This window comes from Mandrillus leucophaeus, unplaced genomic scaffold, assembly GCF_000951045.1.
Source record: "Mandrillus leucophaeus isolate KB7577 unplaced genomic scaffold, Mleu.le_1.0 Scaffold537, whole genome shotgun sequence".
Lineage (NCBI taxonomy): Eukaryota > Metazoa > Chordata > Mammalia > Primates > Cercopithecidae > Mandrillus > Mandrillus leucophaeus.
Genome location: NW_012105775.1, coordinates 1,063,004 through 1,087,963, shown reverse-complemented (window position 1 = coordinate 1,087,963; position 24,960 = coordinate 1,063,004). Strand labels below are relative to the sequence as shown.

General features: G+C 38.9%; 1 protein-coding gene across 1 annotated transcript in view; it reads left to right on the top strand.

The window, feature by feature from the left end:
• The window catches only part of SIPA1L2 (signal-induced proliferation-associated 1 like 2), a 241,689-nt gene that overhangs the window by 153,375 nt on the left and 63,354 nt on the right, over positions 1–24,960 (top strand). The window contains exons 5-8 of the mRNA XM_011997316.1: positions 2,887–3,061; positions 7,163–7,266; positions 15,401–15,558; positions 21,023–21,599. Coding sequence (XP_011852706.1) covers positions 2,887–3,061; positions 7,163–7,266; positions 15,401–15,558; positions 21,023–21,599 — 1,014 coding nt within the window. The remainder of the gene's footprint in view (positions 1–2,886; positions 3,062–7,162; positions 7,267–15,400; positions 15,559–21,022; positions 21,600–24,960) is intronic.

Here is a 24,960-nt window from a genome sequence, read left to right as displayed (position 1 = left end):
GGAGTATTTAGTAGTTGATACCACATTTCAGTTGTTTTCCAGGTTTCTGAAAGAGACTCTGGTGAGAGGGATATCTTTACTGAACATTTCATTCTGTTTCATTATTGATTTCATTATTGGTTTACTGGAATCACCTTTGTTATAAACAAGCTACAGTTCTTTACTGTGATTCACTGGAGTTATTTCTGTCTCCTAAGTTTCACCTAGCAAACTGGTCAAAAGTAGGCATGACTGGCAAATACCTGTGAGTGGTAAACTTGTGCCATGCCACGTGTGTAGCAAGGTGTTTTCTTTGGAGTCAGAGTATGGCAGCTGTCCTAAGACACTTGAGGGCCTTGAAATCTGCTTTAGTCACATCCACTGATTCCCATGGGCCCAGGAGCTTCTTAGATGGAAATGCAAATCTTGTTCTAGATCCTGTTAGGATCTTGACACAGGCTGGTGTGTCCGATGGCTGGCAAGAGAGGGGTGTGAAGTTGACAGTACAACAGTCAGTAATGAGGTCTCATGAAATGTCAGTTGTCCAGTTGTTTGGCCTTTGCCTGAATGAGAGTTCACAGAAATAGCAAGCCCACAAGACTCTCCGAGTCAGAGAGGAAGTATGCCAGGCTGCTGATGGCTCTGCTTAGCATACCGTGCACACCCTGGGCTCCCAAACAGCTGTATTCCAGGACTCCCCATTCAAGAGCTGGATGGGAGAAGAGAAGAGGAAGGGATTTCCTCCTGGAGATGCCAGAGCAGACTGAGGCAAGCTGCCTTTGTGTCCTGGGGCAATGGAGACAAAGGTGGCCTTCAGATGATGTGGCACATGGCACTGGCAGTGGTCTCAGATAAGCAGCAGGTAAAGGAGCAGAGGATGAGCAAACAGGGACAGCAGCCACTGGGGCAGAATGACCTCTGAGGCTGAGGATGATGGTGCAGCAATTCTACTGGGTGCAGAGGAAGCAGGGGGCACTGAGATGCACAGGCATTGGAGTGAGTGAGTATTCTGCGGTATTAATTGGTAGACTCTAATTACAGCCAGGGCCAAATAACTGGGGGGCTGAAATTCTCCTCTCACAGCGGAAGAGACGTCAACTAACATCGTTGTCCACAGTGGGAAGTAGGGGTCATTTTCAGGCCACATTGTAGTATTCATATAGATTCCAACAATCACAGATGTCACCAACATCTGTGTAATAATTGGTAATCATAGTAGTTTCTCTGATGCACTTTAAGATCCTGAAATGTCTTCTGAGTCACTCAGGAGCAAATAATGTTTACAATAAAATGAGGTTAGGCATTTTTATTGTACTTAATGTTTTTTGAAAATGATTGTCTGTTCTCAGTAAATGTGGTATCTCATTGATTTGGATAATTGAGTTGATCAGGAACATTGATTCCTCAATCTCTGGGTGAATAGAAATTTTTCTTCTTGACCCTGCTAAAGTAGTAGCTCAATAAACTCATAATGTTAGGTATTGAGTAGTATATGCACACCGTCTCATATCCCCACACTCAAGGTGCAGATCATTTTCCTCGCTGTGCAGCTGGGGATCTCCTGGCCTTGACAGGGTCCCAACGCCCATGAACTGCAATGCCATAGCATCCATCAGTGTAGGTAGCTGATTCAGTCAGATTGTAAACAGGTGGTATTTCCTTTTATAGTCTCTCAGCACTTAGTCGAGATCTGAATACATTCAGGATATATGGGTAGTTGACTCTACCTGCTCAACTCTTAAGTTTATCCAGCATGCAGTAAATGTTTCCTGATGTCTGCTCAGGTCACCCAGGCAGATGTCGCATGCCTTTCTTGCATAGTGTGTTGTCATTAGGGTAATAATATGGATGAGACTGCTGTCATCACTTTGCTGCTCAAGGGAAATGAGTATCATTTTGCCTTATTTTACTAAGAGAGTCAGCTATGAATTTTGATTAAAGGCTCTATTTTACAGCTTGATAATAAAAGTGAACAGTGTTATGGATTGATGTCTTTCGGGAATTGGCAATGTCTGATAATCTGTCAGCCTTTCAGGCTCAGATTGCTGGTAGTAAGATTAAGAACTCTGATTGCATGAGTGAGAAGTAGTTCCTCTTTGGGGGACATAAGAAAGGTATAAAAATGCCTCCAGTTTCTTACTGGTCTTGGGAGGAAGTCCCAGGGCTTCCAGCATGAACGTGGCATTGACTGTAAGATAGGATTACAGCAGGAGCTCCTCAATTGCTATTAGATTCTTTGTGGTACACTGTATAAATACACATATTTAGCAGATGTTTTCAAGATAGTAAAAAATGTAACAAATGAATATAATCGTATAGCCAGAGTTATTTTTTTATGGCAACGAAACATTTTAATGTTTATATACATATATCACAATTTCCATTGGAATTTCTACCCTTACCAGACCTTAATTTGGTTTGTTTTTTCCTTATAGTCTTACATATTTACAAGAAATACATAAAATTCAAATAAAGAAGTAAAAGGTATTACTAGAGAGAGAAACTTTTAAAAGTTTGTAGCCTTTTTTTCTTTCCAACTTAGAAGATCATCCTAATTACTATATGAAGTGTATAAGATTAAGTATTTCCACAGTTCTATTTTTAAGTAGATGCTTGAACCTTGACTTCCTGTCCGTTTTGGAAACCTGGCAAATCCCACATGGCCGTAGCCGTACATTTAATTTGTTAGGGTTTCTGACATGTCTCCAGCTGTATTCTGGGATTTCTGGGTTATTATTTGTAGCATCTCACACAGTGGCAGTTGCCTACTCTTTTGCTTATTCACTCATGGGAATTGTTCTGGCATGCTGTCCTAGAACAATTCTCAGCTTCTGTAGTTTTAATTTTACTGGAAGTTAGCTTGTCTGATACGCTTTGCCAAGTAATTATATTTCTCCCCCATTTCAGCTGAGCTTTCAGCACAAGATCGGGATCCTTTATTGCAAGGCAGGCCAGAGCACGGAGGAAGAGATGTACAACAATGAGACGGCGGGACCAGCTTTTGAAGAATTCCTTGATCTTCTGGGCCAGAGAGTCCGACTGAAAGGATTTAGTAAATATCGAGCTCAGCTGGACAATAAGAGTAAGTTTAATGTTGGTGTGTGTGCACATTTTTAATTCTCCAAAGGCAGGCATGCTGCGTAAATCCAAGTAAGTGATCACATGCCCTCCTGTTCCCGACCCCAGAAGCAGCCTAGAAAGCTTATTTGGAATAGACTTTAGATTTCCTCAGATGAACAAAGGAAACACATTTCTCAAGAGGTATATGCTTCACGTTGTAAGCTCAAAGGGTCAATTCTTTTTCCTTTGTAACACCAGCAGAGAGATTCCCCAGTGTTTCATGAAGAATTGTTTAATATTTTCTTCTTTCTTTTACCCTAACCTCTTCGATTATACCCTTGTTTCAGTATACCAAGGACGAGCACTGCATTTATTTCTAAGAGACAAAATATTAACACATCCATTCATGCTGTGTTATTGGGCTTATTTTGTTCATTTCTAGATTCATGATGTTAACCAGGGAGGTGGAGCAGTGGTTAAAAAGCGAATGCATCTTCACACAATATCCCCTTATGACAGACTTGCACATGTACCCCCTGGATCTAAAATTTAAAAAAAAAAAAAAAAAAAAAAAATTGGCTAATGCATCTTATTTTTCAAGGATTTTATTTAGATCCCCTTGAGTGGGGCGCCTACTAGCTGTTCAGTGACAGATTGACTGGCCAATCCAAAACATGGGCTTTATGCCCTCCTAGGATGCATGAATTTGTCTAATAGCTACACATAGATAATCATGTTTTTCCTAATGTCTGTAAGTTCTATGTATTTTATCTTTGTGCTGTTATTTAGTTGCTATGAGTATCTGAAATACCAGGCAGAGTAATTTGATGTGTATTGGAAAATTCGGCTTATTATCAAACAAGTGCTTGCTCTTTGAGTGAAAAGAGATGAACAGAGAGTCTAAACTTGGAAGATCTGAAGGAGCTTCTTTACACGACTCCTAGAAGGAATGGTGATGTGGAAGTTTTCTGTGTGGGAGCGTCAGGGTGTGGCCGAGCTGTGATTGGAACCAAGGTGGCCTAATGCCATGTCTTCCTGCCTTCTGTTCTCCTTAGTCGCCAAGCCCTGTTCCTAAGTCTACTCAACTTGTGACTATCACTGATACTCCATCTGGATGAGGGTGGCACCTATAGTCAGTTCTGTTGTTAGACCTGTTTTTGAAAGTAGCAGTTATAGGATAGTTCACAAGCCCCTGTGATGATATAAACTCACACATGGGGCCCCTAGTTGTCCTTTGCACACGCCAGGGCTGGAGCTGGACTGTTAATATGTATAATGCCCATGCCTCAGAAATAATTCATAGTACCCAAAATGTGAATATCCATATATTTTAAGAAAGGCAAATGAGATCTTCTCTGATTTCCTTTTTTTTTCCGAACTCCTCTTTTCCGTAAAGAACCATGCACCCCCTAGAGATGCTGATATTCTGTCCTTAAGGATGTCCCTCCAGGAAAACCACTGCTGATGGGAACTATTACTGTGATTGTGTGTCGTCTGTCTTCAGTGGATTGGATTGAGAAAACATTTAAAGAATTTCTGATCTGTGTCGTCTGTAAAACTACAACATAGATAATCCAAGTATTTTCCTACATACAGAATTCACATTGGCTTTACATTTTTATGACGTAGGCCTTATCTTTGATACATTGCAGATGTAGTATAAGCACCTTAGCTCAAGGAGATGAGAACATAACAACTAGAGTTTGATATGTTGACTTTAATAATAAATATGTAAGTTATTTTTATGAGCAAGGCATTCTGTGAGATGCGAAGAAGTCTGATATTCTTTTAGTAGAGAGGAGATATGTAAGAATTAGGTATGGGAGAATGGTCAGATAAAAATTACGTCTTTTGAGGCACAGACAAATAAAAATCTTCCTTCTAGAATTTGGGGGACTTGAGTTCTAGTTAGAACTCTGTCTGCCCATAAAACTTAGGTCAAATCTGGGCCTCAGATTCCTCACAAGGAAAGCTCAGGATGTTGGGCTAGAATATCTGGGATTTCCCTTTCAGCTCTAAAATGGGTTGTTTCTCTCTTGAACATAAAATGAAATGGGATAGGAACATAGAGGATTTGAGCCACTAAGATGCTCTGTTCACTAGAGCAGAGTACAGAATCCCAGCCACGGAAAGCCTTTATTGAGCTAGGTGCAGAGAATGATAAAACTGATAGCCTGTATCCCTTTTTGAATGGAAATATTTATAGCAAACCCCAGAACAACAAGCCTTGTTAGTGTGTATTGTCCATTATCTGGCTGATATTTGACATAAAAACTTTCAGAATATTTAATTTTAGAAATTCCTCTTTTAGTATGGCTTGAGATAGACAAATTATTATCACATTTTAAGAAGTAGTTCTCCCCCTCCCCACGTCCCGGCCAGTGCATCTTTCTTTCTTCCTTGCAATTCCCTAAATCTGAAACCTAATATCAGTCAGCATTTCTCTTTCCGAATTTGAACCACCCCGATAGCAGTGTTGTGATGGGTGTCACTGAATGTACCAGGCCCTCTCATCATCCAGCCTTTGGTTTTGTCATCAGTGAGTCCATTGTTCATGGAAGGAGCATCCATCCTGCCGTGGGACTGTGCTGGCTCACATCCAGAGCCACGTTCACTGTCAAGGTTCTGAGCCAAGAGAATTAAAATGGAATGTGGCTTTCTAAGAAGTCCTTTGAAAATAACAAATGTGTGTTTAATGAATAGTTAAAAGGAATTTTTTTTCTATTTTGGGACTGATTTATATATAACTTTTTAGATGAATATTCTCTCTGTCCATCTGTAAATTAATTTCTTGGTAACTATATGTAAACACTAACTATTCGCCTTATTCATGAAAATGCCTTTTATGAATGACTTTGGAGCGTCTAAGATCTCTATGAGATATTTCTTCTAGAGCGTTTTCAGGTCTGTTTCTGTATTGGATATAAATATTGGAAAGAAAGACATACTACAGGGTTCAGAAAGAAAATATTAAGTCCATGAAGGTTGAATGGTTGCGTGTTTTTAAAGTAAAAATTCAGATTTTTAGATTAAAAAAAGATTAAGATGACTACATAGAGGTTTCCCCAACAAACACAATGGAATAAATGCTGTTAGCAACACTGTTTCTTGTTGATTAAAAAGTAAAGAAATAAGACTATGTATAGATCAAGAATTGACAAAGAAATTGAATGCCATTTACATTTTCCTTTTTGTATATCTTTTTGTCTTCATTATCCATGTGCAAAAAGTCATTCAGAAATTTACTCCAAAATTACTTCAGTGTTTTATAGTCAGCAGGTTAGTTTCAGTGTGTGAAACTCAATCTGAGATACTCTTATTGATAATACAGATGGAATTTGAATTTTCAAAGAATCATTCTCCTTTTCAAAAGATGAATAGTTTTATGATTAATAGGAGTTCAAATGTCATCGTTTTTTAACATATGTGTCGCTGGATAATATACTGTAAGTGATCACATTCATTCTCCATATTCTTCATTCACGTGATGTATCACTGTACTTCCTGTTGAAAGGAGAAAAAAAATTAATTACATTCAGGGAAAGACATATTCTAAATAACATTTTTTGTTTTCATTTCCATATTCAATCAATCTTATTTCATTTTTCTGGATTCTGGAAGATCAAGTGCCCAAGAATAACTAAGAATTAACTGTAAAACACACACACACACACACACACACACACACACACACACACACGCACACATGCACACATGGATGTGGCCAGGCCATCTGCCAGTTTGTCACACCCTTCAGATAATTGCACCCAGACCTGCACCAGCTTCTCCTCCACTGCTCACCTATGCACTTGGTGGCAAAAGCACTTCGCTTTCAGTGGATCACCTAAATCCACACTGTGAGGGCGAGAACAGAGAAGAAAAGCAAAGAAACTGAAGGTGCAGTAGAGAGCGGTGGAGAAGGAAAGGAGCCCCTCAGTCCGCAGTCCTGGAGCGGGAGGTGGTAGTAACAGTGCTTGGTGACAGCTGAAGGGCATTGTCCAGATTCTGGTTGGGTGGAGCTTGGTGTTTTTGTTTTTTGTTTTTGCAACAATAACCTTTTAAATATTAAAGCACTAATTTTGTAGTGGCTTACCTTGCTTCTGTAATTCATCTTTGTTTTCAGCTGATTCCACGGGCACGCACTCTCTCTATACCACATACAAAGACTATGAACTCATGTTCCACGTGTCAACCCTGCTTCCCTACATGCCCAACAACAGACAACAGGTATGTCCTCCCCAGCCTGGAGCTTTTTACCCTGAGTGTGGAATCTGAGGTGGGCCCACGATGATACTGGTGCATTTAGAACTTGCAAAGAATCAGTGAGGGTTTTTCTTGAAGAGCGTCAATCATCTTTGACTCTTTGATCATTTGGGATTATTTGGGTTTTAAAGGGCGTATTGTTGCGCTTTTTTCTTATAAAACTTAGAAACTCTTCTGCACTCAGATTTATTGCTTGCTAGGCAAAATCTTTTCTTAAGAGAAACTTGTCTCAACTATGTTAATTACGAAAAGGCCAACCATGTTGACCTGACCTCGGTTTTTGCGTATGGGTAAATAGCTCATTTATAGAGAATACTATTTGCAGTTGTTACTGGGGCTATTTTCAGCTGTTCCTCTCCTTTTCGTTTTTGTTGTTTTAAATGGATGTACTGGTCAAAATTTCTTGACCCTTTTAAAGAGAAAAAAATCAGAGTGCATCATGCTCTGAATATAGCCACTCAGTAAGAATTAAGAACCTTTGAAAACTTGAATGATGCATAAATCATTATAAAATAATTTACTTTTAGGTATAACTGTAAAATTGGTCGAGCAAGTTTTTTTTTTTTTTACAAAGATTACTAGAAATTATGGCCATTTTTATCTTATGCTAAAAATATTTGAAATGCTTTGTCTACTGTGAGCTTGAGAAGACTTGGAGGATCACTTGAGATAGCAAAGGACCTACGTTTGGGATAGAGGATCTATGGGATATAGCTAAGGCTCCATTTCACATCTTGTTTAGAATCTTCTGGGCTCTGCCCATGTTAAGCTGAAGATTTTTTGAAGAATATTGACTGCTTGAGTTTCTGAAGATTTGTTTACAGAAAAGCTTGTGAATTACTGGGATCTTATAACTGATTCGTTGACATAATTTAATTTTAGGGATTTGATTGTATTTAGGTTAAATCCAGAGTTAAAGTTTGTTTTCACATTTAGGAGATAGTTCTCTGGATGTCACTTAACTGATACTCCTTTGCTCTAAATATATTAAAGTACCAAGGACTACATAGGAATTGCTCAATAGGTATTTGTCAAATGAGTGAAATTTAATTGTCACAGAGAATTTTTCCTCTTTTAAAAACACTCATAAAAGTGTATATATATTTAGTCTAATTCTGCATTTTTTTCCCAAAGAGGAAACCAGCCAACTACCTCCTCTTCTCCCATCACTAGTTGGAAGAAGCACCTTAGCCTAAGATCCTCCACCTAGGATGAGAAAGCAGACTCCTGGTCCCCAGTCTCTTCTCATAGTAATTGCTAGCTGGGTTTTCTTGCCATTTTCCATCTCGTGCTTATCTCAATCTCTTGTCCTTTCTGAATTTTCTAGTGTTTTCTAATAATCATAGTTCTTCCTACCACCTTCAAAAAAATCTATCTCTAGATTTACACATCTGTGTATTTTTAAAGATAGACTTAAAATCACTAGATCACATGTATGTATTTATGTATATTTTAACCTAAGGGATTTTAACTCTCAAAAATTTATTTGCAATAATGCCAAACAGATTCACTGGATCTTAAGAGGCTTAATTTAGACCAGGACAGTTGTCCAGCAAATACTTGTGAATCATTCAGTAATTAAACTCTGTGGGAGTTGTTGCTCAGAAAACTGATAGGGCTTACTCAAGCCAAGAAAATCTGTCAGTACTTTAGCAGAAATAGAGCCAGTGACTTTTGACCCCCGTCATCGGGTATTCAAACCACAAAGCCCTTCCAGTTCCCTAATTACTTGAGTCATTGGACTTCAGGCTGAATTGGCCCTGGCATTTCACATGTGGCAACCTCCAGAGGTTTGAAGTCTTTACTTTTACCAGAACTCAAAACTGGCTTTCCCACCCCCTTTCATTGAAGAGTAATCAAAATCTGTAGGCATTAGAGTTTTGTGTACCTGACTTCATTTCACTGAAACTAGCCTTGAAAAAATGTGCGCACAAAAATCAGGACAGCAAAGCAGTGAAATTGTAGATGCAACTGGCGGGTAGAGGAGCATGTGTGTGTGCTAAAGTTCCCCAACTGGAAAGTAAAAGAAAAGTCCATGTAAGTTGAGGCTATACATTATAAACTCGTGAAAGCTGGGATTTGTATCTGTTTTGTTCCCTGAAGTGTCCCTGTGTGCCCAGAACAGTATCCAGAACATGGTAAGAAGTCAACAAACATTTGTTGAATGATTAATGAATGAATGACTGAACCTTTCTTAGGGATAGAGAATTAGGCAAATTAATACATGTAAAGCACTTAAAATAGTTCCAGGCATGGAACTAAGTTTTAGTTGTTATTCTTTTATAATTCATTAGATATCGAGCCACTCATATTTTGGATGACTTAATTTGCATTTTATTTTCCTGTATCCAGTGCTAAAGATCTATTATGAAAAACTAAGATTCTGAATGGTTAAGAAAGTGAGAGACTAAATTTATCAATTATTTCAGAAAATTATTCTTTGACATTTTAATATTTTGCAATCACAAGTTGTCATCAGAATGTTCTGTTTGTGGATAAGTAATGCCACTTGCAATCTTGGGACATGTATTTTCCAAATTTGTTATGAGTTGTATTGACTCCATTTCTCTCACCCTCCCCAACCATGCCCACAAATTATGTTAATACCAAAGGCAGAAATGTCTGAAATGACCAGCTGGGTTCATGAGTGCAATTTGAAGCCACAGGACTTAGCAAAGTTAACTGGCCCCTACATGAATTATGCCTGTAACCTTGGCTGCTTACACTACAGTTTGTCACCATTTAACTGGTCCAGACTCGTCCACATCAGATCTAATTTCTTGTGTTCCTTCTTGTAATAAATCAAGCTGGATGCCGATTCCAGGATGTATTAAAAGTCTTCAGAGAGTTTACCACAGTTGCAAAAGAGCTTTAATCTTTGCAATGGTCTCTGACTCTTGCGTAGAAAAACTCAGTAGACCAAAAGAGTGATAAGAAACTCTGCTCTTGGAGTTATTTTCTCTCTTCAAAAGTTAAGTCCTGCAAGTCTCTCTGCATCTGTCTGGCAGTCCATCCACTTTTCCCAGGGCTCTCTTCCCCTGTGTGCTTTCCTTCTGCTTGCCCTGGAGACAGGTCATGGTTAAGCCATCGTGGGATGTCATCAATGGGAAGAACTTCACAAATTAGCTTTAAACTTCACTTTGGCAAAGAAATTCTTTCTTCAAAGTAGGCATATAAAGTAGAGGTGCCTCAGTGCCTGGCACACAGTAACCTATTTCTTTTTTAATGTATGCGTAACATTTTAGCTGCTCTGTTGTGAAGGGGTACTTGTTGCCTTATGGAGGTGTCTAATGAGTAAGACCAAGCCCCTAGGTTTCTGAGATGCTAATTAAAGGATACTGGTCTTATTCTAGTAATGGGCTTGACACTACAGAGGTAATGATGTTACATTTGGGCTAAGCCTGGAGCCGTTTTCTCCATAGTGGATAGGGTGATTGTAAGCTCCTGCCTTAAAGAGTTTGCGTACTTCCTTAAGTCCCTAGTCGGTGTTACTAAGGACTCGTGTGAATACTGGAACATCCTGCCTTACTAAGTGCTATGAACCCTTGGGTCCTGACTATACTTGGTTTCACCTGTGCATAATACTGTAGAATATTTTGGGAGGATAAAATGCTTATTTAGTTTTCCATGAGTAGCTTTATTCCCAGACCCTAAGTAGGAGCATATACTTATACTACATCACAAAGATCGTTACTTAGAGTGAGGGTTGGTATTGCCTAGTGTCAGAAAGAAGAAAGAGATGTTTATATCTGCACAATCCTGTTATCATCTTTACTTTGTTATGAAGTCCTTAAAAATCTGCATTCTTAGATTGTTTTGTTTCTTTGTTTGCAAAGTGTTCATTTCTTAACTCATTTGTACATTTACTCTTGTTATTGGTAAAATATCATGATTATGTGAAATGGTAAATCAGTGACAAATCCTTCAAACATTAATTAAATGTAATATCCTCTTCTTGCCCATCAGAAGTAAGAACAGTTCACTAACATTCACTTTTTTGCAGGAGGTGGGCAAGATTTTTCTTTCTTTTGTATTTATGTAGTAAGGTATATAAGTTGCCCTTCCTTAGTTGTTATTTAGAATGCTTTTCTACATTAACTTTTTCCGTAGGAAACTCTATACGTCTCTTAGAAATCAAGGCATAATTCTAACCACTGGTGCAAACTCTTGAGGATAGTGTATGTGAGGGGATATGTGTGTTTATGTACATGCATGTGTACGTATAAGTGCAAAATTAGGGCCTTCTCCCTAAAGGAGGAAAAGCCAGCCCTCCGGGTGAAGGGGAAGAGCTTTCCAGGTAAGAGATTAGGAACTGCAAAGTTCCTTGGGTGGGAATCAGTTGTCCTATAGGAGGGACAAGATGCTGTCTAGATGGTAAGGAGCCAGGTGATGAGGTCAGAGTGGTAGGAAGGGATCAGTCATGTCAGAGGAGTCTTTGTCAGCCCCCTTTTTAGTAACAGGATTTAGATTCAAACCCAAGGATCAGGATTGAGAACCTGTGATTGCTTTCTTAGAGTATATGGATTTGCTTCTTTCTAAAGACCTTCTCTGGAGACCTGCCTTCTCCAACTTCAGATGACCTTCCTCTTCTCTGACTCTTACGAGCTTCTGAATCATATCCTGACTGTTCTCTTTCGTGTTGTACAGCCTGCTTTCCCCCAGCATTAGGTGCAAAACAGTTTGTTTCTGTCTTACTGGGTTAAAAAAATAATAATTTAACAAATGAGCCCGTATACATAGAAGCCAGCAGATACTATCTCATTCAGCTTTCGGTTTTCATCCAAGTGTGCTATCTGATACTTATTTTCACTTCCTGGTTTTTTCCTTCTCAGTTTGCTTTTTGAGTTTTTTCCTCTCATTAAATTTTTTTTTTTTTTTTTCCCTTGTTTTTTCTTTTTTTTTTTTTTTTGGGTTTCCTTGTTCTTTTTTGAACCTTGCTTCCATTTTTTTTTGTTCCCTTCGGGTTATTTGGCTTTTTTTTCCCGCCAACCCTTTTTTTTTTTTTTGTGGGCTTTTCAATTTTTTTTGCAGCTATTTTGAAATACACAATAAGTTGCTGTTAATGGTAGTTTCCCTAGTGTACTGTCGAATAATTAGAACTTACTCCTTCTATCTTACTGTATTTTTGCACTAAGTTGAAACCGGTCTTGTGAGATCCCGGTTTGTTTAAGGAACTGACACTAAACCTATGGCTGTAAATGGTATTTCTGTAGCATCTATATGCTTTTGCCATGGAATTGGGTGAAGACTCACATTTTCTCTTTCCTTGTCATAACAAGAGCTTATTCCTGTTTCACAGCTGGAATCAAGAGTTAGAAATTTAGTAGAAATGACTATGTAAATCTATCTAATACAATATTTATTAACTCCCTGTTGCAGCTGAAAGCACTAATAAGTTGGTTCTCTTGACATTACTGAAAATCGTAATTAGCTTTGCATACCTAGAAAGAAGTTTGCCCCAGAAGATGTCATTCCTGTAATTCCCTCAAACAAATAGTGCCATCCGGTTTTGCCAGGCTGCGTTTGTTTCTGGTTTGCCTTCCCTTTTCCCAATTTACAGACTCTGATTGTATAGAATTTCATTGACCAGTTAGAAAAAAGCATAAACTACTAAAGAAAACATTTGCCTTTAAGAAGTTTAAGAAATTACTTATTTCATGTTTGACAAAGTCCTAAAACAGAAAAATGGATAATATTTCTGTTAATTTTCCAGATTATTTTCTTAATCTCTGAAACAAATTCAAGCATCCTACTAATGGATAGTGTTCATTTTTCTTATTTTATTCTCCTTCAAAGAGCTTTAGATTTTACACTTCCTAATGAATCTCCTTGTTTCCACCCCCAATGGTTTATTTTTTTCCTACAAAGTGCATTATGTGGCCACGACTAAATTAACTAGACTTTTAAAAACATTTTTTGGCCCATTTTACAAAGCAAAAGAATGTGTCTAGAAAGGGACAACAGTGCTTTGGCATGTTGTCAAGGTAACCAGACTTTAGCTTGTGCTTTAACTTGTGCTTTAAATAGTCCTGTGGTGAAGTAGAGAATCAGACCCAACATCTTCCTTCAGGAGGAAAAGAAATTGGAATAACTGTCCAATTTGCTGTTGCAGTCTTAACAGCCACGAAGCACTGACTAACAAGGCCCTCCCTGCACCCTGTGTTTAATTGACAGGGCTAGCCAACGTGAAGCCACACTGGCAGTCACTCAGGAAGTAGGAGGTGCTGAACTCACTGCCTGGCCTTGGCCAAAGTGAGCTCCATCTTTTGACAGTCTGAGAATTCCTGTGTTTCAAGGGCATTGAATAAAGGAGAGTGTGAACTGCTGTGTTTTGTAGTCTACAAATACATTGAACACAATGATGGGCATATTTTTAAAAACTATTCCTGATTTTTCCTTGTCTTATTACAATACATATGAATCATGTATTTCAAGTTTGGGAGAAAGGAGCAAAGAATGTCCTTGCCAAATATAGTTTTCACTGATTATTTACATGCATTTGAAATGGCACATTTTAAATATCTAGCAAACTTTTTTAAAACCACATTTTTAAGTGAGGTGGCTCATTGGGTCTGTATTATGATGTATTAATATATGTTTCCAAACTTCACTCAGACAGTAAGATGATTTTTGTGTGTTTATAACTTTGACCATGGGGATTTAAGTAGGAATTTTTCAGCATATGAATCAGCAATTTAACTGGCCTGTAGAAAACTCTGAAAGAATGAACATTTCATTCCCACTTTTCCAGGCCTTTTATCATGCTAAATCACACAAGTCAGGGACCTGACAATGAAATCCTTTTTGTATCTGGGTTTAAAAGGCTTTAAAAGTTGAACTTAATGGTCTTTACGTGGAATATGTGCTGTAGGTGCCAAATAAATTTAAGGGTAAAGTCGTGGTCTTTCATATTGCTAGTGAAAAGAGGTTTACTATCTGAGATTGTCACATTCCAGCAATGACATCACCAAGTTGTGTAAGGATTGTTTTATGTATTAAAACTGAAGATCACAAACTTTGAGAGCTCAGATCTATGCCTTCATTTGTATAAGCTGACAGAGTGCCTTTATGTGGATTTATGGGCATGTGTTCATAGGAAGGAAGTGGTCACAATTTTAATGCATGATGTGATGTGTCAGTAAATGTATATTTGGATTATTTGTTTATTTGTTAAACAAATGTGTATTGGGTACCTCCTTTGCCTGGCACACCATTAGAAACTAGGAAACCGAAAGTCAGTATGACACTTCTGTGCCCTCATGAAGGTTATGACCTGATGCAGAAGAAGTAAACCAACCGTTAGAAGACCGTGCAACAACCAGTGTAATAGAAATAGGCCTGGGAAATAGGAAGTTTCTTTCAGATGAGGTGGGATCTACAGAGACAACTGCATTGTCTGGGAGAAACCTGGAGTGAAGGGGGCATTCTTGGCAGAAGGAACATCAAAAGTAAAGGCATTGTTCAAATGTTACTGCTCTGAGCGTCATTCCCCCTGCCAGATTTATGATTTATAAAATTATGAATGATTGGGCTTCTGATTATTAATCCAGTGGAATTCTGTGTTTCTGAATTACATTTTAAATGGCCAGGGTTCACTTAATTGGTTTGTATTATTGCCCACCAAAATGACCGTGTTCTGTATTTTTGTTGCAAAAATGCATGTTACTGTGGGAGCACAGGCTAGAAGCTGAGGCCTGCCGGTATGATAGTGTAGGACCTTTCAGCAAACCTGTACCCTGTCTTGGACTTCATCTTCCGGAGCTTAACCTACAACCTTTTTTAAAGCATTGTGAGCTCTGATGTGCTATTATTTTAGGGGTCTAAAAAAAGGAACTGGATAAAGACAAAAAGGAGAGAGAGAGTACAAATTGAATTTTAAAATAAAAGAGATAAATATTTAGGCTTTTCTTACCGTGGGTCTTTTGGATGAAGCCCATTTTGCTTTTTCTATGCCAAATTTAGGAGCACTAACTTCCAAAGAATGACTGTGCTTTTTTAAAATCACTCCTTCAAGTTGAAAGATGAGCGAATTGCATATATTTATATATTTTGTTTTAAAGAAAAACTTGTTTGTAACTCTTCACTTTCTTGACCACAGCTACTGAGGAAAAGGCACATAGGAAATGACATCGTGACCATCGTCTTCCAGGAGCCTGGGGCACTTCCTTTTACTCCAAAAAGCATCCGGTCTCACTTTCAGCATGTCTTTGTCATAGTCAAAGTGCATAATCCATGTACCGAAAATGTGTGTTATAGGTGAGTCAGTAATTGCTGATCTGTCATTCTCCCAGGTTTGTTTCAACAGGGCATCTTTTCCCAAAAGTATCTTTGTTTGCCAATTATTATTTCCAACTTCATGATTTTCTAATTACTGAGACACTTTCTGTAAGAAATAATTGCCTTCTTCCCATTTTGCCCCCTTGAAAAAGTGAAATGCTTAGCACTTTAAAATGGTGGATTACACGTTTCCTCTGTTTTTTCCTAAAAACTTCAGCCAGAACCAATAGCTTAATTGGTGCCCTCCTCTGAGTTGGATGAAGTGACTAGTTAACTGCTTATCTAGGAGAAGTAAGTATTGTGGCAGTAAAACATTTCTTTTCATCAAAGATCTTGGATCTTTGCAGGGCTGGTGAAACAAGGAGTTGACACTTGGGTGACTTCAAAAGGGCACGTGCATGCCTTGGAATCCCAAGACTGGCTCTGACAAGGCCTGCTTTTCTGCTTAACTGCTACTCCCAGACTCTGTGTTAGGAAATAACTGCAGCCAAGTGATCATATCATGTGGGGTATTGGTAAAACAATGGGTCTTTGATTTTGTTTGAAACCAGCTTTACCACTTATCATAGGGCTTTGTGTGACTTATTTTATTTTTCTTAGCATTTGATTCCTCATCTTAAAATTAAAGATAATGGTAATGATAGTACCTACTTCAGTATGTGGTTATGATGAATAAATAGCTTAAATTATGTAAAACACCTATTAGAGTTCCTGGAATTCATCCAAGGTTATTTTCATTTATCATCTTAAAACAGTAGTTGCCAATTCAGCTGCCCACTGGGCCTAGTTCAGAGACATGACTATTCCTTGTAAGAAAGTGAAGACTACAGAGCTTACTGCCTAAAGGCAAAAGAGAAATTTGTCTCTCTGTGAGAAGTTGCCAATTTACATCCCACCCTACAGATGCCCAAGCCATCTTAGAACAAAATCTGAAAACCAGCAGTTCTTACCCTGAATTTTACCTCCCAGTCACCGTGTTAAACATAGCCCTAGTCTATGGCTCTACTGTGCTGTGTTCTAATGCAGTACACCTGGCATCTCTATTTTTTCCTCCAGAGTCATTCTTACACACATCTGGGTTTAAGACCACTGGCCTAAATGCTCAGAACTACTTTTTAAAAGTGATATTTGAAAGAATGTAGTATCTACTCTATACAAATGATAGGCTTAAAATAGATAGTATTGGTACAAACCTGGTGAGTTAGCCTTTTTTCCTGGGAGCTCATCCAGCGAATGGTAATTCTGAAGAGTAAAATGAACCTTACTAATGGGTTGGGAAAACTGAAATATAAGGCTTTATTGTATTGTATTTGGTGTTATTTTATGGGTAGCTATCTTTAGGTCAAATCAAGTATTTTAAATTACTTGCTATCTTTATGCTTGTATCATGAGGTAGTTCATTAGCAGGAAAAATTGTAAAGATAGGCAATACTTGTTCAGTTTATTTCTTTTAGGTTTTCTGGTTTTAATTAAACAACTGAGTTGTTTAATTAAATATTTTTGAATCTAATTAAATGTTTTGAATGTATTTAATGTTTTTGAAAACACCACAGAGATATCTTACATATAAACAAAGTACATCGCATTTTTTCTGTGATAAAGATAGCATATGCCAATCATTCAGAGATGGAGTGATTAGTTTTTAAGAAATCACATTGCTGTTACTAAATTAACCTTTGCTAATGAGATTCAAATGTAACATCAGTTCAGTTGCCTACATTTTTGGAAGTGCCTCATCAGCTTCATTGATCTTGCTTAAAAACATCGCTAGTATTTCTTAAACAATCAATAATAATCTTGAGTAATCCTGTAGTCACATTAATTCCATAACGTTTCATGAAACTGTCCTTACTCTGTCTCTTGGAATAAGGTTGGCACGCCCACATTTTCTAAAACCACCTTATTGGTCTGTTTCATGTGATACTCCTCTAAATATTCCAGTGGAGAAATAAATGTATTAAAATAATTTCCAAGGAAATGATATAGTCCAGCTCAACAGCTTTCTTAAATTTTGCTGTGTCCTAATCCAGGGTGGCAACCTCCCGTGAAAGCTGTTTTTCTCCTGAGCTTTGTACGGGTGTTGAGTGGCAGTGTATTCTTGCTGACGTAGACCCTCAGTACCAACGCCAATTCATAGGCCTTACAGCTGTCAGAAGGGGCTGCGCGGTTGAGATCACCTCCTCTAATGAAAAGTGTGCAGCCTATCAGGTGTACCTGCCTGAGCAAAAGACCACAGTCCCACCCTACAGAGGGAGTCAGGCCTCCCCCATGAGCTCAGCAGAATGCTCAAGCAGTTATGCAGGGTCCCCTGGAACTAGGAGAAATGAGGCAACACACCCAAAGCCTCACGAAACATCTCGCTTTTAGCCTGAAAATATTTAAAAAGCAGACATGACAAAGTGCCTGTTTCTTTATAAAAGACTCTTTAATTTGTAGCCAATGTTAAGCTGACTTTGAGGGATTTATGTTTTTATGTGCTTTCCAAGATAAACTCTACAAAACGCTCAGTAACGGAATGAGAATAGGCTTGGTAGCTAACAGTGAATTAAAAGTGGAGAGGTATCTACAGAAAATGATGACGGCCATTTTTAAGAAAATTTAATATGTAACATCTTCTGACAAAAATTAGGTGACAGGCTTAAATCATTTATTAAAACAACTATGATAGTAATAGTGACAGTAACAGCAACAATTTGGGTAATAAAAGCTTTACGTGCATTATTTTCTATCATCGTTACAGTGGGCTTTTGGGTATGATACTACTTTACCCTCCATTTTACAGATGAGGGCAGTAAGGCACTGAGGGATTATATCGTTAGCTCAGTCACTCAGGAGGTGGTAGAGCTGGATTCCCGTTAGCTGACTCCAGTTTGCTCCTCGCACCTTTCTTTATTGTCCTTTGGCCAGCAGGCTTTATTGAAACGCTTTCATGCGCATATTAAGGAATGCTTATCTTTCTATGTTTGCTTTTGCTGGAGGAGCCTTAAATATCTAAGGCCCCTAAATCATTAATAAATGCTATCGAATCATTGGGTGAAATAAGGAGCTCTGATATAAGTTCTCGTTTCCACACATTGGGAATTATCTGAATCTGGCAAAAGAATATTTCTTCTGAACTTGACTCTATTTGGAATGTTAAGGATCATATGAGCTTTTGTAATCAAGGATTTCTAATTGATTCCCATACCCAGAATATCATAATCATGGAATAGCCATGCTTACATTCTGCTGCTTTTCTTGTACAACTTTGAGATGTGCAAGAATACAGTTTATTGAACAAGAATATGGCATACATTGTAGAAAGAATCTCCAAGTAGATATTAGGGTCTATAATTGGATACAAGAAGAATTTCTCTAGTACATAATGGAGTCACCATGTCTCTCTTATTCACTATGTGACACCACAGTGGAGAATATTTAGATATAAGAAATTTCCTCTGACATTGTAGCTTAAGTGCATACAAGCTGCAGTCAGAGGGTAGCATGAGATCTACCGAGTTAATGCAGAGAAGTAATGCACTAGAGTGCCAGATGACATTTGGCTGCCTCAGCGTTAAAATACTGCTAGAAATCCATACTCATTGTTGGAAGAGCGAACCAAATTTAGGAGCAGTGATACACTGGTTTATCGTACCCAATATTTGCAGGGCAGGTTGCAGTACACAGAGAGGCCCTTTGAGCTCATTGACAGTGTAGAGAAGAGAAGCCACAGGGTGTGATTAGACTAATCACAAGTTCAAACAGGAGCTTTAGGACCACTCTCTTAGAGTTAACATGGGGGATTTTAAGGGATAAACTAATTCCCAGTCTAGAATGGCCATCCTGAGGATAATGGTGAGGGGAAAATGGGCCACACGTGATGTAGATCCCTGGCAGCGTCAACCTCTGTGATGTTTTTAAAGACCTTCCCTTCATTTAAGGACATAAGTCAAGTTCCCACACACACATACCCTCTGGTGTAGTACGTATACTACCGTAAAGCACCACCAGGTGCTATTCATGAGTTTGGTGTATCTGTCCCAAAGCAAAGCAGTCATTTCTTCCCTTTCATATTGGTGAAGGCCCCATCTAGCCAGCTGTCTGTCTTGCCGCTACAGGTAATTAACGCTGCTGAAGAGATTGCAGATTAAAGCACAAGTGAGAGAGCCTGCAATTTTTCTAAAGTCTAACAAACCACATTTCAGAAGAGTTTGCATCTGACAGAACAAATTTGGATGGAATGTTTTTTTTCCTTACTTTTTTTAGAATTTTCCACAATGATGAAAACAAAACAAAGATTGCTTCCTTTCTTTACTCCAACGTCAGCCTGGGCAGATGTGGGATTGGTACAGATTCTTGGTCTGTGGTAGCTACTCAGTAATTGGGGTGCTCTCAATGCTGCCAGTGATACCGGATCCATTCATTCACTCACTCGTCTTAATCCTTCCTTTGTTAATTCATTAGTCCACTCTATAATTTATCTTATTCAGAAAAGGATATGAGATAACTAAAGCAACTCTCTGATGTAGGGGAGCGTTACTGGTTTTAATAGATTAAGATGCTCATTATTAACACTATGCATTTGATCTCTTCAGTCCCTGAGTTCTCTTAAAACTTTGCTCCCATAAAACCTTCATTTAGATGTTCAAAATGTAACCAAGTGAGCATTTCCTTTAAAAAAGTGACACTTAAAATTTTTGGCCTTTGTAAGTATGATGACTCTGTCCCATGTCACTGAATTCCTTGCAGCTAACTTGGGCTAAACCCACTTTGGTCGGAAGCGTTACTGTTTTTCCCTGTGGTAACCAGCCCACAGAGTTATAGAGTGTCAACCTGCTTATTCCACATGCTATGGATGTGTTACCCCCATATTAGTTTGGTAGCACTGCTGTACTAATACCACAGGCTAGGTGGCTTAAGCAGCAGACTTTTGTTCTCTCAGAGTTCTGGAGGCTGGAAGTCTAAGATCGAGGTGTCAGCAAAGGTTGGTTTCTCCTGAGGTCTCTCCCCTTGGCTTATGGATGGCTGTCTTTTCCTTGTGTCTTCACATGGTCTTCTTTCTGTGTGCATACATCCCTGGTATCTCTTTATAAGCCCAAATTTTCTCGTCTTATAAGGACACCAGTCTGTTGGATTAGGGCCCACCCTAATGGCTTCACTGTAACTCAGTCACCTCCTTAAGGATCCTTTCTCCAGATAGCGTCACATTCCCAGGAACTATGGGTTATCTTGTCAACATGTGGATTTTGAGAGGGACAGAATTCAGCCCATTACACCTCCTGTCTACTAAGTTTAAAACATTTTGCTTAAACAACAACAAACCCTGGGTATCTAGAAATTAGGAGAATAAGAGTCTGCAGAATAGACCAGGTAAGTTGAAAGTGTGTATATATGCCAAATTCGGAAAGATACACTTTATGGTATCATAGCTTATCTCATTTTGTTTCCGTTTTTACTTCCTCAGTGTTGGAGTTTCCAGATCAAAAGATGTGCCACCATTTGGCCCACCGATTCCCAAAGGTGTAACTTTTCCAAAGTCAGCCGTGTTCCGGGACTTCCTTTTAGCCAAAGTAATCAACGCAGAGAATGCAGCCCATAAATCGGAAAAGTTTCGAGCAATGGCCACTCGAACGAGGCAAGAGTACTTGAAAGATCTGGCGGAGAACTTTGTCACAACTGCCACTGTGGATACCTCTGTGAAGTTCAGCTTCATTACACTGGGTGCAAAGAAAAAGGAGAAAGTAAAGCCAAGGAAGGATGCCCACTTGTTCAGCATTGGAGCCATCATGTGGCATGTGATAGCACGGGACTTCGGCCAGTCTGCTGACATTGAATGTCTTCTCGGGATTTCCAATGAGTTCATCATGTTGATTGAAAAGGATTCCAAGAATGTTGTATTTAACTGTTCCTGCCGGGATGTTATTGGGTGGACATCTGGATTAATGAGTATCAAAGTGTTTTATGAAAGAGGAGAATGTGTCCTCCTGTCCTCGGTAGACAACTGTGCTGAAGATATCAGGGAAATTGTTCAGCGATTAGTAGTAAGTACCTGTTTTCTATTTTCCCTTATGTTTTCAATTCCAGATTCAAAATAACTTTCACTGGGGAAATCCTACCATGATTATAGCAATTAGGGAATGCATTACTATTTCTTACAGATACAGAGCTTAATTTCAAATGCTAGGTTCTTTTGAGGAGTTCTTGAATACATGAACAGTGGAGAAGCAACCATCATAAATTGATTGGAAGAGTTAAGCCAACCTGCAAAAGAGAACATTGAGATGTATTTTAGTGGCATTTAAAGGAAAAACAGAATTATCTGGGTAGAATGTCTGTTTATGGAGGCTGACATAACATACCTTCCCAGTGGGTAATTAACAGCAGAATTGCTGTTGAGTGTATGAATGATGAGTCCTATTTGCAGTTCAACCCTGCATGTTTATACAGCAGGTATTTTTGTGTAATGTGCCAGATTAAATATATTATTAATCTTAGAGCCACTGTTTCTTAAGGAAGTTTTTCAGAATTACACATTAATTTAGAAAGGCTTTTAAAAAGTCAGACCTAAAAAAGATTTTTGTGTATGTGATTTTTAGTGCAAAACCCTTATATTTTATCCATGGTGTTCAGTAGTCATATTTCTGCTCCCAATTTTAACGAAGTAAGAATTAGATTTTAGTTTGAGCATATAAAATAAAGTAGTAAGAATACATCAAACTATTTCCAGTTTTTATTTTTGGTAATATAAGAAAAAAACATGCTTTGACAGTAGAATTTCTTGTGTGTATGTCTTCCCCCAAAAGGGATGTTATTTTTTTTTTTAAATTAGAAAAGGTTTAGTTCACTATGGATCATGAAAAAAGGAGAAATTATATCCATTCCTTGTCCCCTTTCCTCCCACCAAATATAAATTACCCTTTTGTTGTTACAGACCATGTATAAGAGAAGGTAAAATCAGGGCAGTGTCTGCTGGCCTCGGAAAAGTAATTTCATTATTTGTGGAGACTGTTTACGGTAAAGGGCCTCAGTATGTTCGACAGTGTTATCAGGTATATGTGTGCAAGCCTAGATAAGGGGCTTGGGGTGATTAAGTAAATGATTAAATGTCTAGAGAATTGACTTGAGTTATACTGATGAGTCTCTGGATGCATTGTGCTTTTGCTAATTGCAAATACTTCTTTTCAGCATATCCACCAAATCATTATAATCTGTGCTTCTGAAAGTACAACACAAATACCACTTCACCAACCATGAAAATGTACTTTCCCTGGATATTTACACAGGGGCTCTTATACATTTGCTATTCCATGGACCCCATCCTATTTTGCTAGAAAAGTGTATTGTCAGTGTGACCAAGATGCACAATATTACAAATCTATTTTAGGAATTATATTCTGTGTCTAGGATGACGTGCAACATGAGCTATTGGAAGCAAGCCAAACCAAAGACTGTTGAAGGGATTAGATCGTAAGTGTTGGTACAGGGTGGTAGTAACAGAAATGGGAAGAAAGAGAAGAATGCAGTCATCGTGGAGATGTTGGGAATGCCTGTCCGTTTGGCAGGTGGTTAACTCAGTGTCCATTCTCAGGCGGTGGAAAGTGGAACTAAAGGTGTCTGTCTTGCAGGTAACAGTACAGGAGGGGAATGAGAGTTTGTTCCTAGAGGGCCAGGCAGGGTTCACTTCCCAGATGTGCACCCCGTGCAGTTGCTCAGGGACCCACTCTCAGAAGAGTTTGTGCTTGACTGAATGCTCTGCCATTGCCATCTTGAAATTCTTCATAATTTTTTCATAAGGAGCCTTGCATTTTGATTTTTCATGGGGCCCCACAAATTACATAGCCAGTCCTGGCTAGGAGACTACAGTTTTCGTGTGATAATTGGGTCCGTGGAGAAAGTCCAAATACATGGAGAACACCTTCCTTCAGACTTTGGGGATGTGAGGAAGCAATAAACAGAGGGGAAAAAGAAATAGCAAACAGACAAAGTAGGGGAGATGGCAGGTGACTGGAGAAAATGAGCAGAAGAGCCAGAGCTGGAGGACTCTGGAAAGGCTCAGCCAATAACTCTTCATTCTGACACATGGATGATAAATTTCACCTGATAATTGCATTGATATTTGAAAGAAGGCTGGGTACATGTTATGTGTCATCTTTTGATAGGATTGCTTAGAACAGAGTTGAAAAAGAAGAGAACAAGATATATTTGTGTTGTGCGTATTACAGAACTACTTCTTCAAGTTTTAAGTTACTTCAGTTCATGACTTTAGAAATGTCAATATTCTAAAACGTCACCACTAACTAAAACCAGCAATCCCCTTTCTGCATTTTGCTGAGTCGTGAACTGTCATGGCTGTCTGGGAAAAGCTGATTGGCATTGTGTGCACTTGTGGTAACCATGGAAACATCAGACACAGTGGTGATACATGAACCAGCCCCAGTCCCACAGCTGTACTTACTGTCATAGGTCTTATTAAATCTGTGTATTCAGAGCATGTTTCATAGAAATAGAGCGTTCATTAAACTGAAACTTCATACATTGCCTCTGGGCTTTTGGGGATAGGAGTATGATACCTCCCAACTTGAAATTCCCACAGATAGGTGATGTCATAGTCATCAGATGATATTTAATGAGCCCGTGTTTTTCTTTCATTGCATGTAAACTATGCTCAGTGAGTGCTTTTGAAGACTACGTTAGTGGTGCTTTAATGTACCAAGTGGGATGCAAACCACCATTCTTCTTTCATGTTCCTTTTTGTGGGACTGCTGTTGACTCTCTCTCACTCTTGAGCAAGGTACATACACTGGGGCTTCCTCTGCTTGGGGCTGCCCTCAGCCCCAGGAGACAGACCCAGTGGAGGAAAGGCAGCCCATAGGCCCAGAGGGACTCTCTGCTGCCTGCCAGAGCACCATCCTGCACACTTGTCTTGTGAACAGATGGCCAAGGAGTCTGGCTGGCCTGCCTCCGCCATGGATCTGAATGGTCCTCACCACTCGGGCAAGCACAGACAAGGACCCTAGGGGACAGAACACTCCACAGTATGTCCCCAGGGCTGGTGCGTAGAGAACATTTAGAGTTTTCTTAAAGCTCTGACTTTCTGAGTTTGCCCTTCGTGAACCTCAGAGTGGGCTCTTAAGCGTTAGCTTTCAAGTGTTTTGGGGTGTTTTTCTTTAAATTGTCTAATGAGTTTTAGTGCTTGCTGACTGAAACTTGTAATGGTCTCCAAAATCTTTACGTTTTACATCGCAAAAATCCATCTAGAACAATGGGATTTATATGCTTAAAAGCCAAGTCACTTGACACAATAAAGGAAAAAGGGGAATTATCTCAGTCCATCTGAAGCTCCCAAGCTCTGGGTCAGTGACATCTAAGAAAGCAGGACACCTGTATCAAGAATAGATTTGA